Source organism: Dermacentor variabilis, chromosome 3, assembly GCF_050947875.1.
Source record: "Dermacentor variabilis isolate Ectoservices chromosome 3, ASM5094787v1, whole genome shotgun sequence".
Lineage (NCBI taxonomy): Eukaryota > Metazoa > Arthropoda > Arachnida > Ixodida > Ixodidae > Dermacentor > Dermacentor variabilis.
In genome coordinates this window covers 108,856,955-108,870,669 of record NC_134570.1, presented here as the reverse complement: position 1 = coordinate 108,870,669, position 13,715 = coordinate 108,856,955, and the positions used below count along the sequence as shown (strand labels likewise).

The following is a 13,715-nucleotide window of genomic DNA, read 5'->3' as shown; positions in this document are numbered from 1 at the left end:
CACACACGACACCGGCATCGTGAAGCACCCTCCATGACGCTAAAGCTTCGTCTGATACAGCGGCCAGCATATGATGCACATCGAAAGCAGTTGGCGAAGGTGCTGGCTGTCGTATACATCCATGCCACATTAGGCGTCTCTATTGCCATATACAAATCGACCTTCGTGTCGCAGTTCAACTGCATGTTTAACACAAGTCGGTCCATCACCTGCTTCCGGTATCCAGCCTTAACTGACATTATCATGCCGTGATCAAGGGGCTATATTGCTGCAGTGCAGTTCGGGGGCAAGAACCGAAGTTTGATGTTCGTCAGCGCAGCAGTGGTGTGGTGGGCAGCACAGTTGTCCAAGAAAAGGCATATCTTGCGATTCTGCCTCTTCAACTTCTCATCCCAGTCATGCAGCCATCCCGCAAATACTTCCCTTATCATCCAGGCTTTCCAGTTTGATAAGTACTGCGGTTGAAGTCGCCTCTTATCTTTAAAGCATCGTGGCGATGTGCTTTTTCCTATCACCAAAGGTGGCATCCTCTCTGATCCGTCCAATTCGTACAAAGGAGCACAGTGACGCGGACCTTACTATGTTTCCCGCTGCGACAGAGCTCACCTTTTAATGATAGGGTCCTCTGTGGTAACATTTGGTAGAAGAGAGCTTTTCGTCAGCGTTGAACACATCCTTCTCTTCATACTTTTCAAAGAGAGGACCAACGTTAGCTAGCTCTCACCCACGCCATTGTGGTTTCATTGTCGACGGCCTGGGACTCGCCAGTGATGACCCTGTGAACGATATTATGGCACTCCTTAAAATGCTGCAGCCAGCCATTGCTAGCAACGCAGCTGTCGCAGCCTAGATGCAAGCAAAGTCTCTCGCTTTTCTCTGGAGCAGTGCCCCACTCACGGGCAAATTAGCAGCCCTTGCATTCAAAAACCACTTGAAAGGCTTCACGGCAAACCTCTTCCACGGCTTCAGAGGCAGGATACCGCGTCTTCTTCCAGCTACCTTTCACGCCATGTGCGACAGCACCAGCGATCACTTCTTTGCTGCTGAGGATTGTAGAAAGTGTACTCAGCGCGATGCCGAACTCCTTGGCCACTTGAGTTTTCTTCGTGCCTGACGCAACAGCCCTAATTATGGCTGCCTTCTGATCCAAGGCGATAATTTTCCGTTTTCACTTCAAGCTGCTGCTGCTGCCATTCATTCCTCTGTCGTGAAACTGGCGACACGGCGTAAAAACACTGACGGACAGCGTACGGAACAACGCAAACAAAGGTGCGCGGCACTCGGGTGGAAGTGCGCACTGCATGCAACGGATGGAGTGGCTTGGCCAGCTTGGCTTGGCTTGGCTTGGAGCATTGCCGGATGATGAGGGGCCGCCGTGGGAGATTTGAACTGCCGCATCGGAGGGCTGCAGTGCGTCGCGCAATTTAAGAAATCTATGTTGAGTACAAAGTGCCTTGTTAGGTGCGATTTTGGAATGAAGATTTTTCGTTATATCCATTGATCAATTATCTTTTTTTGTTAAAACGAAATTTTAAACACATGGGTTTCTATGGGGACTTTCAAGGGGAATTACAATTCTTTCGTTATATCTGTTATTTCGTTATAAGCCGTCTTGCTATAACGAGATTTAAGTGTACTGCACGATCAACCAAACGCACACGACGTGTTGAAAGATTATGCGCACTTTTAGGTCTTGAATGGTGCCTGTGGTTGCAAGGGCACCTCGCCTACTAGAGAGAGCTGAAAAATGAACAACTCCTCTTTGCAACAGCAACTTTATTTTCTGCACTAATACAGCGCACGATGAGCGGCATCGACAGCTTGCTGGCAAGCTTCGGAAGCATGGGGACTAGGCCCGGCCAGCACACGGTAGGCATGACTTTGCTTACAGAGTGGAAAAGAACGCGCCTTCATTTCTAAATTGGCACGTACTGTTTTCATAATACATCCTCGGTCAACTTCCACCAGAAAGTTGGTTGCCAGTCATGATAATCTTACAATACGTTTGAATAGAATAAGCTTAATATGCGTGCACGAAGAAATAGCTAGCTTCATCGATTCACAATAGTTGACAGACTCGAATACGCACCTTTGAAAATTATAGGGTTTTACGTGCCAAAACCACGATCCGATTATGAGGCATGCCGTAGTGGGGGAGTCCGGAAATCGGAACAACCTGGGGTTCTTTAACGTGCACCTAAAGCTAAGTATACTAGCATTTTCACATTTCGCCCCGTCGAAATATGCCTGCCGTGGCCAGGATTCAATCCCGCTACCTCATGCTTAGCAGCCCAGTACCATAGTCACCAAGCAACCACGGTCGGTAATACGCACCTTTCTTTCATATCCCAGTTTGATCATGGGGCCCCAGTTCCGAGTTCGTCACTGAGCGCTCACTGGGTACAAAACCTTCCAAACATACAGGCGATGGCATGTTTAGAGAGGTCGTCAAATGTCGCAAAAGCGTTGAGGCTGCCCCTCGGATGATTCTATCTGCGTCGGGAACGCCTTCTCTTGATGAACCTGATGTTTTCGGTGGCCTAGTTGCGAACTACAGCGATGTCAAGTTGCACATGAAGCGAGGTCAAATACTCAAGTGTCCACCAGCTCCTTGCAACATTCCAGAGCAAGTTTTACTGACCGCCAATGAGGAGGCCCATGCGCTGCAATTAATAAGCCGAGGTGATATTAATGTTGGCTCGATCATCTATGGGGAGGAGAAGACACAGCCCTGCGTGTTGCTTAACAAGCCTAATAATTGTCGCGCAGTGCAAATCGAAGAACTGGCGTGCACCGGCATCGCTGAAATGAAAATCGTGGAGCTGCCTGGAAGCAAGCTGGTTTTCCAACCACCATACCGCAGCTTTTACTATGAAAGGCTGGTACTGAAGGACATTACTGATGAGCTGAAATCATGTGGATTAATCTGTGACAGTACTGCCCAGTACAGCAGCCCTGTTCTCCTTGCGCAAAAGAAAGGATTGCGAATACAAGACGGTGATCGACTACCGCAGCCTCCGTGGCCACAAACAGTTAAGGACACAGTACAGCCCACGAAGACACAACCTAAACACAGAGGCCCGTACATTGTTACAGAGGTGCTGCCTGCAGACGCATATCGCATCTCGAACCTACGAATATCAAAGGGATCGACGCGGCCAGACCACGTCACGAGCGACCATGCAAGCCAGATGAAACAGTTTAAATTGGCATCGGACAGTGAGTGCGGAAGCGAGTCTGACTGATGAGACTCTCTCGGGACGAGATCGTGCAGGATGGTCGGGTGTAAGCAACGAACACGGCGCCGTCGCTACCAGGCCGTTTTTCTCGGAAACCGAGGTGCCTCGAACACATTGAGGAGACAAACCCGCAAGCGGCGGGCTGCATGCCTGCAGCCTCGCCGCCACCCCCGGTTCGACCCCCCATCGCTGACCGCAGGAATCTCCCTCCGCCTCGAGCCCCGTGTTTTACAACCCTGGCGGTGTACAGTAGCCTGTGTCGGGAGAGTAAAGTTGGGTTTCAAAGAGAAAGGTTGTGTGTCTGTTTGCTCCCCCAAGTTCGCGAGGCGCCCTTTCTGCGTGGGAGTCGCTTTGGGCGAGTGTACGCATGTGCCTTACTTTGCGTCGCGTTCTCTGGCCCACAGTGGCATATTCGCGGGCCGCTGTCGGCCAGAGCTAGTGTTTTAGCCAAGCGTGCGGTTTTTAGCCAAGTCCGCGGTAGAGAACCTTTCTTACTTTTGTTTAGAGGTGCTTGCATGTGTCGTTGAGGAGGTCAACCTACAGCGCCTTGATTCTCAAGTCTTGCTTCTTAAGAAGTCTGACTGACCTCTGCAATCTTATAACTTAAGCATTACCACGTGTGCAGCAGGCTTTTGCCTTCACATGTTACAGGAGTGCAACATGCTGCTGAATTTTTTTTACCAATAAACAAGACAGTACTAGCCCCAAGAAGATGCTGCCGAAGTTCATGAAGTAAAACCAGTCTGGTGTCATAATTTCAAAACAGCGTTGCCACCTTTCTTTTATTGTGTTTTCTGGTTCAGCATGCCTACTCTCATTGTAGAGGTGGCTGTTTTACTGTTACATAAGCACAACTACTAATGTGGTTTAACTGTCCTTTAAAAAAAACAAATGTAAGTTGTGGAATATGTCTGGTATTTATTTATTTAGTACTATATCCTGCTCCCCTCTGTATAACAGAGGGGAGCAGTTATACAATTAACAAGAAACGATGAAATGGGCAGTAGGTTAAAGTGTCTACAAGAAGCTTGGCTACTAATATGATGTTAGCTAATTAGTAATAGCGAACAATAGAAGCTTAACACAAAAAAAGAAATGAACAAAGTAATAAGTGCAGTACAAAGAATGGCCATTTATGCAATGTTAGCTTATGCTTGGTTAAAGGCGTGGTTATGGTTTCCAGCAGGAAGAGGGTTCCTTTGTTGTCATGTATGAGAAAGAAAAGATATTGATTGAATTTTTGTGTTTTAAAAAATAATCCCTACCTAATGACTATGTTTACTGTGCTGTGAAACATGTACAGATTGACCAATGAATCGTTTGGCAGTACAAGGTGATGGTATAACTTATGAAATAGTGCTAATTTGGCTACCTTGCGGCCGTGACACTAATGGTAATGATAAGATTATATCGCACTTAGAATAGTTTATATCGCACTTATGTTCATAGTTCACCCGTTGTGGTTGCTTGGTAGTTATGGTGTTGGTCTTTAAGCATAAGGTTGCGGGATCGAATCCTGGCCACAGCGGCCGCATTTTGATAGGGGCGAAATGCAGAAAACACCTGCATACTTGAATTTAAGTGCACCTTGAAGAACCCCAGTTGGTCCAAATTAATCTGGAGTCCCCCATGACGGCATGCCTCATAACCAGATGGTGTTTTTGGCTTGTAAAATCCTATAATTTTTTTTAATGCTCTCAGTTCAATTGTAGATAAATAAAATGAAACGAGCAGAGTTTTTCTGAACTAGTTTGACAGATGTAATAGAATTGATATGCATCCAAAGCAACGCCCGCTAAAATTATCTTAAGCGAACATTTTTAAACTAGTCTTGAATGAGTGCGGTTATCAGCAGTGAACTGTTGCCATCAGCCATGCCTTTGTGTCCTCTTCCTCCTTGTTGTTGCTACAAGGCTAAAGGCTGCGGTGGCCCAGCTGTATTTTTCCCAGATGTTTGTCTTCGAGCTGAGCTTTGGTATCGACACTGTTATTGTTCTATGCTGGCAGCTGTGGAGCTATGGCCCTTGAATTCACGAGATTTCTCCGTGCCATACATTCAGGCCTCGCTACAGCTGTTGGCTTATTTCAGCTCGCTTTGAACTAAGCATCTGATGTTGAATTCCAATGGCGGAGTCGGAGCAAGTTTTTCTGCTCGTTTCGGAGCAAGTTTGTTCCAATAGCAGAGTGAGGGTGGGAGTAAGGTGTTCCAATGAGAGAGTCGGAGGGGATTCAGGGCGGGAGTCACTCCGTGGAGCAGAAAAAGATGCTCCGCCAAAATCGGCGGAGTGGACCGGAACTCTGCGTGACGTATTTCCTTTACTACGTTTGTCTGCTGGGAGGTGCCACCGGTCACGACTCGCGAGGAAGCAAAAGCTGCTGCACGCTTAGCGAGATATCCATTCCGCACTTTTAAAGAAGACAACAGGTGAACGGCGCTGAAGAGACACGTGACCGGTGCGGCGGTGCTGGGAGCAAACAGCGGAAGGAAATGACAACACGCAAGGCATCCTGGGTAACTCGGAGATAGAAGTTCCGCTTCCGGCTTGCTCCGGCGGCGCAGCTTGTGTTCCACTCGCGGATTTGGAGGCGTTGCTCTACGCCAGAGTCGAGTGCTCGGTCGCGGAGTCCGACGGCTGCTCCGACTCCGCCATTGGAATTCAACATGAGTGTGCCACTAAACATGGTTATTGACAGATCGCATTCCCAATTACTGCCCTCGTTTCGCGCGACCGCAGGCAGAAGGAGCTCAGCAAAGCACGTGTGAAAGTTTCTTCGGCGCAAATAAGGAACACTACTGTCACTGCCGTTGTCATGACTACTCTGCAATGCGTGCACAGAACTCACAGGTACTCCAGGTACTGTAGCACGCAAATGCGCTATCGGATACAGTGACCTGTGTTTCTTACTTAGCAATATTGTTAAGAGCATTACATTGCACTTACTTACCCCTGCTTTAATTTTGCTGAATTTTAACATCAGAAGCTCATTTTGTCATCTGCATCATTCAACAATGGCACTGGTGCTTGCCTGGTCTGTCAGAAAAAAAAGAAAAAGACCGAAGTTGTGTTGTTTGCACTCCTTGTAATGAGTGATGTCCAAAGCATGGCAGCTGTGACACTAACTGGCAGGGGCGTAGCCAGAAATTTCGTTTGGGGGCGGGGGGGGGGGGGGGGAGCGTTTCTGCGTTTTACATGTATTTGAATAAGCCGCGTCGAAGTTGGGCCCGAGCTAAAGCTTCCTCTTAAACAATTTGTCGAGGGATCAAATACATGAATTCATGGATCAAATACATATTGTATTGTCATTGCCAAAGATGCTGCTAACAATTTCTTGAACGCTTACACACTGTCAAAACAAGTGAAATATGTAGTTTTTCATAAAAGAATATACTCGTATGTGCCAAAAATTGTGCCCAAAATAACTGATATCAATGCTTCCATATTTTTTGTCTATTTAATAAGTAAAGGAAATATCACATGAACTTTAGAAATATATCAGTTCGAAACCAGGAAAGCAGTGCATGCTGCTGATAAAGGCCATGGAATGAACAAGTTGAGGACAAATATGTTAATGAAACTTAGTCATTCAAGAGCCTGATTTACATTCTTGTACATATGCAACGGCCAGTGAAAAATCTCGATGACGCTGTCATTTGTTCCAATAGATAACTCAGGAGCAGCTGTCACCGGTCATGTATCATGAGCAATTGCACCGAAGTCCTCGATTACGGTAGTGTAGTTTATGTTGCCTCTAGGCAGTCCTACATTAAGCGACTCGATCCAGTTCATAATCTGGGCCTCCGACTGGCGAGGGGTGCCTGTCCAAAGTTTATATGTTGACTGCAATGAGCCTTCATTACAGCACCGCAGAGCACTACTTACACTTTGCTATGTATTAAGAATTGAGTCATCACCACAACATATATGCTACAACATCGTAAGACAGTGCAAATAACGGGTACACTACACAAATAAACCGAACATGATTAGGCCACTCCTCGTACGACACGAAGAATACTGTCAGACTTATGATGTTTCTCATGAAGCCGTGCAGGTTGCTGAAAGGCCACCAAGATTGCCGCTATGGTACAATTTTACACAACTATGTGACTGGACACTAACACATCTAAAGAAAAAAGAGATTCCACAAGAACACATAATACAAGAGTTCTGAGCTGTTCAAGAAAAATATAAAAACTACACGGAATTTTACACTGACGGCTCTAAAACACAAGAATACGTAGGTGTCGGGATTGTAACAATATATTTGGAAAATAGCATTCGGATAAATAATTTTTCTACTCTCTTTACTGCTGAAGTTTATGTGATATGGATGGCAGTTAAGAAAATAACTGCCGACAAGCAGAAGAATGCTATTATTTATACTTATTCGTTAAGTGCCCTGAGAGCTCTAAACCTAGACTCTGCGTCTGAATCCCTGCTTGACGATATCTTAAACGTGGTCTTCGATAAGAAATGCGGAGAAACCATACAATTCTGCTAGGTCCCAAGTCATGTTGGGATACCAGGGAATGAAGTGGCAGATAGAAGCGCATCCATGGCATCACACAAAAAGATAACTCGCCTAACACTTCCATACAAAGACAGTATCCGAGTGATTCGTGAGACCCTAACATCAAAATTGGAACAAAAATGGAACTGGTGCATAAATAACAAGTTACGTATGACTAAACCCCTGCTTGGCGAGTGAAAATCGTGCAGACACCAAGCATGGTTCTATGAGGTGATGTTATGTCGACTTCGACGCATCTAACGCACAATTTTCTATTTCGAAAAGAAAACCCACCAACTTGCGAAAAATGCAATGAATCGCTTACAGTAAACCACTTAATTATGTCATGTCCACATACTGAAACACAGAGGCGGAAACATTTCAACAATTTGTATCACTTGCCTATACCTTTACACCCTTTATCATTTTTGGGCGATGAGCGGCTAGTGCCATTCAATAACTTGTTTGAGTTTCTAGATGAAACTGGATATTTGCATCGACTTTAATGTAACGCAGCTATTGCTGCCTTAACATTGGATCTTGTACTGTCCTTTAACTGGCGCAGCATGGCCTTAATCGCTTTTGCACCATTAAACTTGAATTGACTAACTGAGAGCACGTATAGACAGCAGGAGTTCTGCAAAATATACTACGAGGGCCATTCAAATGAGTCAGCCAAGGTGAACATATGACAAACGGGGTACCTTATTTAAAAGTAGTCTTCATGAGCAATTAGACATTTGTCCTATTGATTAACAAGTCGCGTGATTCCCATCTCATAAAACTCCTTAGGTTGCTGCTTCAAAAAGCCTGCAACTGACTCTTTCACGTCATCGTCCAACACGAATCCGGTTTCCTTGAGCTGTTTTTTCAGTTGCCCCAAAATGTGGAAGTCGCAAGGCGACAGGTCTGAGCTGTATGGCGGATGTTGCAGCGGTTCCCACTTGAACTTTGCCAGTTTTGTATTAACCACATCAGTGACGTGGGGACGGGCATTGTCGAGGAACTAGATGACCCCATTCGTCGATTTTCCACGTCATTTATTCTTGATTGCGACAGGCAGCCGATCCGGCGTTTCAAAATATCGGAAACAATTGATACTCTCTCAATATTTGGCAAATTCTATCCGTGATGGCCCCTGACGATTAAAAAAAAAAAGTCAACAAGACTTTTCCGACAGAAATTACGGCCTTTGCTTTCTTTGGGGGGTGGTGAATTCAAATATTTCCACTGTAAGCGTTGCGTCATGTTTCAGGCTCGTAGTAGTGGAACCATGGTTCGTCCCCGATCACCATTGCAGACAAAAAGTCGTCACCCTCATTGTCATACCAGATCAGATGAGTCAAGGCAGCGCCGAAATTCTCCGTCTTGTGGCGGTGGTTCAAAATCTTGGGCATCCATTGCGCACACAAGAGCCGATAACCGAAATGTTCATGAATTATGGTTTGTACAAAAGTGTGGCTGATGTTCACACGCTCTGCCAGTTCATCTATGCTTATCCTCTGTTCTTGTCTAATAAGCTCATCAACCTTTGCAGTTGTGTTGGGGATGATTGCATGGTGACTTTGACCCGGTCTTGGATCGTCTTCGCAACTTTCACACCCTTCATTGGACCGTTTGCTCCAACGCTTCACAGTGGCCAATGAAATGCAATGTTTAACGTACACGGCAGCCATAGGGCGACTAATTTGTTCTAAGAAAACACCTTCAGCTGTCAGAAACCTCACAACACCACGCTGCTAAACTTCTGGGGCGCCCATTACGTCACGCAACCATGTTCAACCCAGTGTATGAGAGCATTAAAGAACATTTATCCTCACACCTGCTTGTCACTTTTGTAAATGAGAAATGCCTGTGTGCTACGCGCACGCCTCGCTCATGATGAACCGAACCATTATTGCTCGGAGTAGGTAGGCTCACTTTCATTTGACTCGCCCTCGTACATTAGAAACACGAAGATACAATGGGATATACAAATGCGAAGATACAGCTTGATAAAGGGCAAAAAAGTGTCACTGGAAACAAAGCATGTATGCACAGCACCTCGCCACAAGATATTTAAATATACGTACAGTGAAACCTCGTTAAACCGTAGTTGGCCGGAGCTCGGGAAAGGTACGTACTAAACGGTAGTACTGTTTAACCGAATAGCATGAGATCGCCCACTTACCTGTCGAAAACGGAACTCACAGAGTGCGATGAAAGGGGAAAAAACATGCAGTATTTATTCACTTCGCGCGACAAAAGCATTATTTTTGTTTGATGCTGCGGCGGCCTAGCACGCCGACGACAGCGGCCTCAAACTTACTGAAGCTGCGTGCCAGCTTTTCAGCCAGCCCCCTCTTCTCGGCAAACACTCGCATGGCAGATTCCTCGTTGGCGTTACGTATTCACCGTGCACTTGCGCAGTAGTGCTGCAGAAGTTCCAGGGGCGCCTTTTTCATTACGGGTGCCGGAGTTTGGAATAATTTTCATTTGGAATAGAGTTACGTTATCGCGCCCCTATTGTCGTCGCGACGATTGCATTCACGAGGCTGACGCAACGCGCAGCTTATGCCACTGTCGGGCCTGAATCGCCCGTGCTATCGCTTTCCGTGTCGTCCTCGTCACTGTCGCTAGTCGACACTTCGGCAACAACAGAGGCAACGATGGCGAAAAGTCGAACCTCGTAGCCGACATATCTTCGCGGTCGCAGCAGCACTGCCGAGCAACTTCTTCGCATTCCAAATGCCACACACTGTAGTCAACAGCAGATCCCTGTTGCGTGTCAGCGCCGACTTCTTCGTGTCACGTTCGATAGCACGGACGATGTCTAATTTTTCTTCTATGCTGAGCACCCTGCGTCTTTTTTATCCAAGCTTCGGAACGACGCGAGTGCCCGCTTGCACGACGCCATAACGCTCTCTGGCACCGCGTCGAAATGATGTTGATGTTGATGTGGCTTCACATGCAAACGCACAGGGCGCTTGGAGGCCGTTGTTCCGATCTCTGAGGCGTGTTGTTCTGCCAGGCCGCCCGATGGAGACGGCGCAGCGCCGTGTTTGCGCGACGAAAAGTTCAAACGCTACGTTTTAACCGATGCGTACGCAGTAAGCTGGTGCGGTTTATGCGGATACGAAACACATTATGTTCAATGGCCGCTGAGTCGGGGATTTGACTTTACTACTTTTAAAACGAAACTACTGTTTAAGCGGGTACGGTTTAACGAGGTTTTACTGTATAAGTCTTTAATAAATCTACGTATCTAAGAAAAAGTCACTGTATATAATGCATCAACTAGGGCAAATATGTTACGCACTCACAGATTCACAGAATCCTAGATCCCGCCCCCATTCAGTCCATTCCCCCCGATGTGTGCGATGGAAGGCGTCACGCTTGCTCCCCGCTTTTCTCCTTTGCGCACACAAGACAACCACCATAGCCGGCTCACCTGTTCCAATGAATATATAAAGCCCAACTTTGGAAATGTCAATGCACCTCTCACATGAAAAGTTTATGAGAACTTTATACCCATAAAGTTTCGGAATTGACATTCATGCACACCGTAGATTCCGCGGCCTCCGCGAGATGCTGTGGCAAGCCCGTTCAGCCTCAAAACTCCCTTGAAACTTTGTGCTTGGATGGGGCTGCTTACGTTATGCGACTTCCGGTGCATGGGCGTTGCCGCGAAATCCAGCCCTAGTTCGCAATGTCGGCAGTGAAATGTCTTTTCGAGCGTGAAAAAGACATTCCATACAAAATACAGAATGATTTCCGGCGCCGGGGGTTGCTTTGGTCGGCGGTGCATGGATAGCATGAAAAAAAATTTCGGGGAGGGGGGGCTGAAGCCCCATAAGCCCCCCCCCCCCCGGCTATGCCCCTGCTAACTGGTTAGTTTCAGCATTTGCAGCACAACAAAGCATGCCCTCCGAGATCTGTTCTCATGCGGGACACCAACGGGTGTGCAGATGAAGGCAAATTCTCATTTTTTAAAGCGATCACTTTCTTTGGCTCTTTTCCTTATACTGTCGCACGCTTCTGCAAGGTCAAGCACATGTCTAGTGATTCAGCGCGATTAGGCAACCATAGTGAGGGACGTGTTCGTCACTGAAATCCACAGTGCACATCTTGTAATGCACAAGCTATTACTTGCCCAGATATGAATGCAAGGTTGGTTCTGCGGCAATCTTCTTTTCTTGTCACACCAGGCAAGTAACAGGGCCAAGTGATATAGTGAGCTATATGAACTGCGAAATGTTATCTTTCTGTGAAATTTGAGCAATAACAAAGCAGGGGTAAGCGCTAAATCTTCAAAGTGTTATAGGAAAACTCGTCACTGTACAGTCGAACCTCGATATAACGAAGTCCAATTTGAAGCCGAAAATTTCGTTAAATCGTGAGTTTCGTTAAGTCTAGGTTCGCATGTTTCAGCAGTCCAAATAAAGGTGCAGGTTCTTGGAACACTCCTGACGTATGGCACCTTGTAGATAGCAAAATTACAAAGATAACCCATAAACCCCGGAACTAATAACACAACCAAGAGTGTGATGCCCGATAGCCAGCGGGTACGAACGCATTTTTCTACGCTACGCGTACGGTGAAGAGCAGGTCTGCAGCAAGCGCCGTGCCTAGTGCTCATAGCTGCCACTAGATCAGTGCCATCATCATCATGATTTGTCATCACACACACAAAAAAAATTCCTTTCACGAAGACATGGCAACCCGTGGCACAAAAAAAAAAAAAAAAATTGTGCACATACCAAAGCTATCAACTTGAATATTCTTTCGAAGGAAATTGAAAGTAGTATTATCTTGGTGGATCCATGAGGCCACCACTTACCATTAGAGCGCTTGACGCTCGCAGCCATCGGATGATACCGCGCTCAGTTAAGCAATGACGACGTTGATTCATGAACGCGGGAATATTTTATTTAAGTTCCCGCAGAGCAATTCTATGCAACTCAGGTAGAAGCGAAGAACTCGGTCAGCTTCATCTGCCGCTTTTTAATATCGCAGAGCAGAGCAGCTGCCACAAGTCGACATCTGTTGTGTACGCCATACATTCGTCACAGTCATTGTACTCACGGTGGAGCAGGGCCTTAAAATTAAGGCGAAGGTCCGGGCTTGTTTCATGACCATGTCGCACTTCAGTGGCAGGGACCGATCACGCATTTCAGCGACGAAGAAATAAAACGAAGGACACCTACCAACAGAAGTGCTAAAAAATGAATAAATCTAAAAGACGTTTCGGCTTCGCTACGGAAGCCTTGTTCACAATGGGATGACGGAAGGTTCATAGAAGCTTATGTATACTTCAGAACGTGACGTAAGCAGCGCGTGTATGACGGGGGGAGGGTTCCCTCATTTTGATTGAGCGTGTGACGTGTTTTTTGTATCTCCAGTGATTCCAGACACAGCCGCGATTTTAGGTTTCTTTCTTGGCCGATAATTCTCGAGCGATCCCAGTCGATCTTGTGGCCTGTTGCATCCGTGTGCTCAGCAAGGGCATTCGACACTGTACGTTTCTTTTCGACATCTTTCTGATGCTGCCTCAGTCTCTGTTTGAAGTTGCCCGATTCACCAATGTATGCGTAGTCGCAATCTGCGCAGGGTATCTTATAGACCACGCCGGGAAACGATTTTCTCGGAAGCCTGTCCTTGCCGCTGACGAGCGCTTGCCTCAGCTTACACACGGGCACGTGCGCCACCTCAACGTCATAACTGCGTAGAACGCGAGACAAGGTTTTGCCTATCCCTGGAACTTAAGGTATGGCAGCATGCTTTCTTGGTCGGGGATTAGCCGGACTAGCTGGATTGGACAGACGGCGTTCCACAGCACTCAAAAAGGATGTGGGATAGCCGCTTGCCAAGAGATCACCTCGCATGTGGTCCAAGTCAGTGGAACGACTTTCTGCTGTGGTGCAAATGCGGTTCGTACGGTTGAGCAGTGAGGCAGCAACCAACCTTTTGTGAGCGTCTGGATGA

General features: G+C 46.7%; 1 protein-coding gene across 10 annotated transcripts in view; it reads left to right on the top strand.

Moving 5' to 3' along the window:
- The window catches only part of LOC142576168 (uncharacterized), a 63,964-nt gene that overhangs the window by 41,991 nt on the left and 8,258 nt on the right, over positions 1 to 13,715 (top strand). For 6 of the 10 annotated variants that reach the window (XM_075686155.1, XM_075686154.1, XM_075686152.1 and 3 more), the window contains 2 exons: positions 1,798 to 1,869; positions 5,975 to 6,094. In XM_075686155.1, coding sequence (XP_075542270.1) covers positions 1,798 to 1,869; positions 5,975 to 6,094 — 192 coding nt within the window. The remainder of the gene's footprint in view (positions 1 to 1,797; positions 1,870 to 5,974; positions 6,095 to 13,715) is intronic. The other 4 variants (XM_075686149.1, XM_075686151.1, XM_075686147.1 and 1 more) reach the window with 3 other exon arrangements.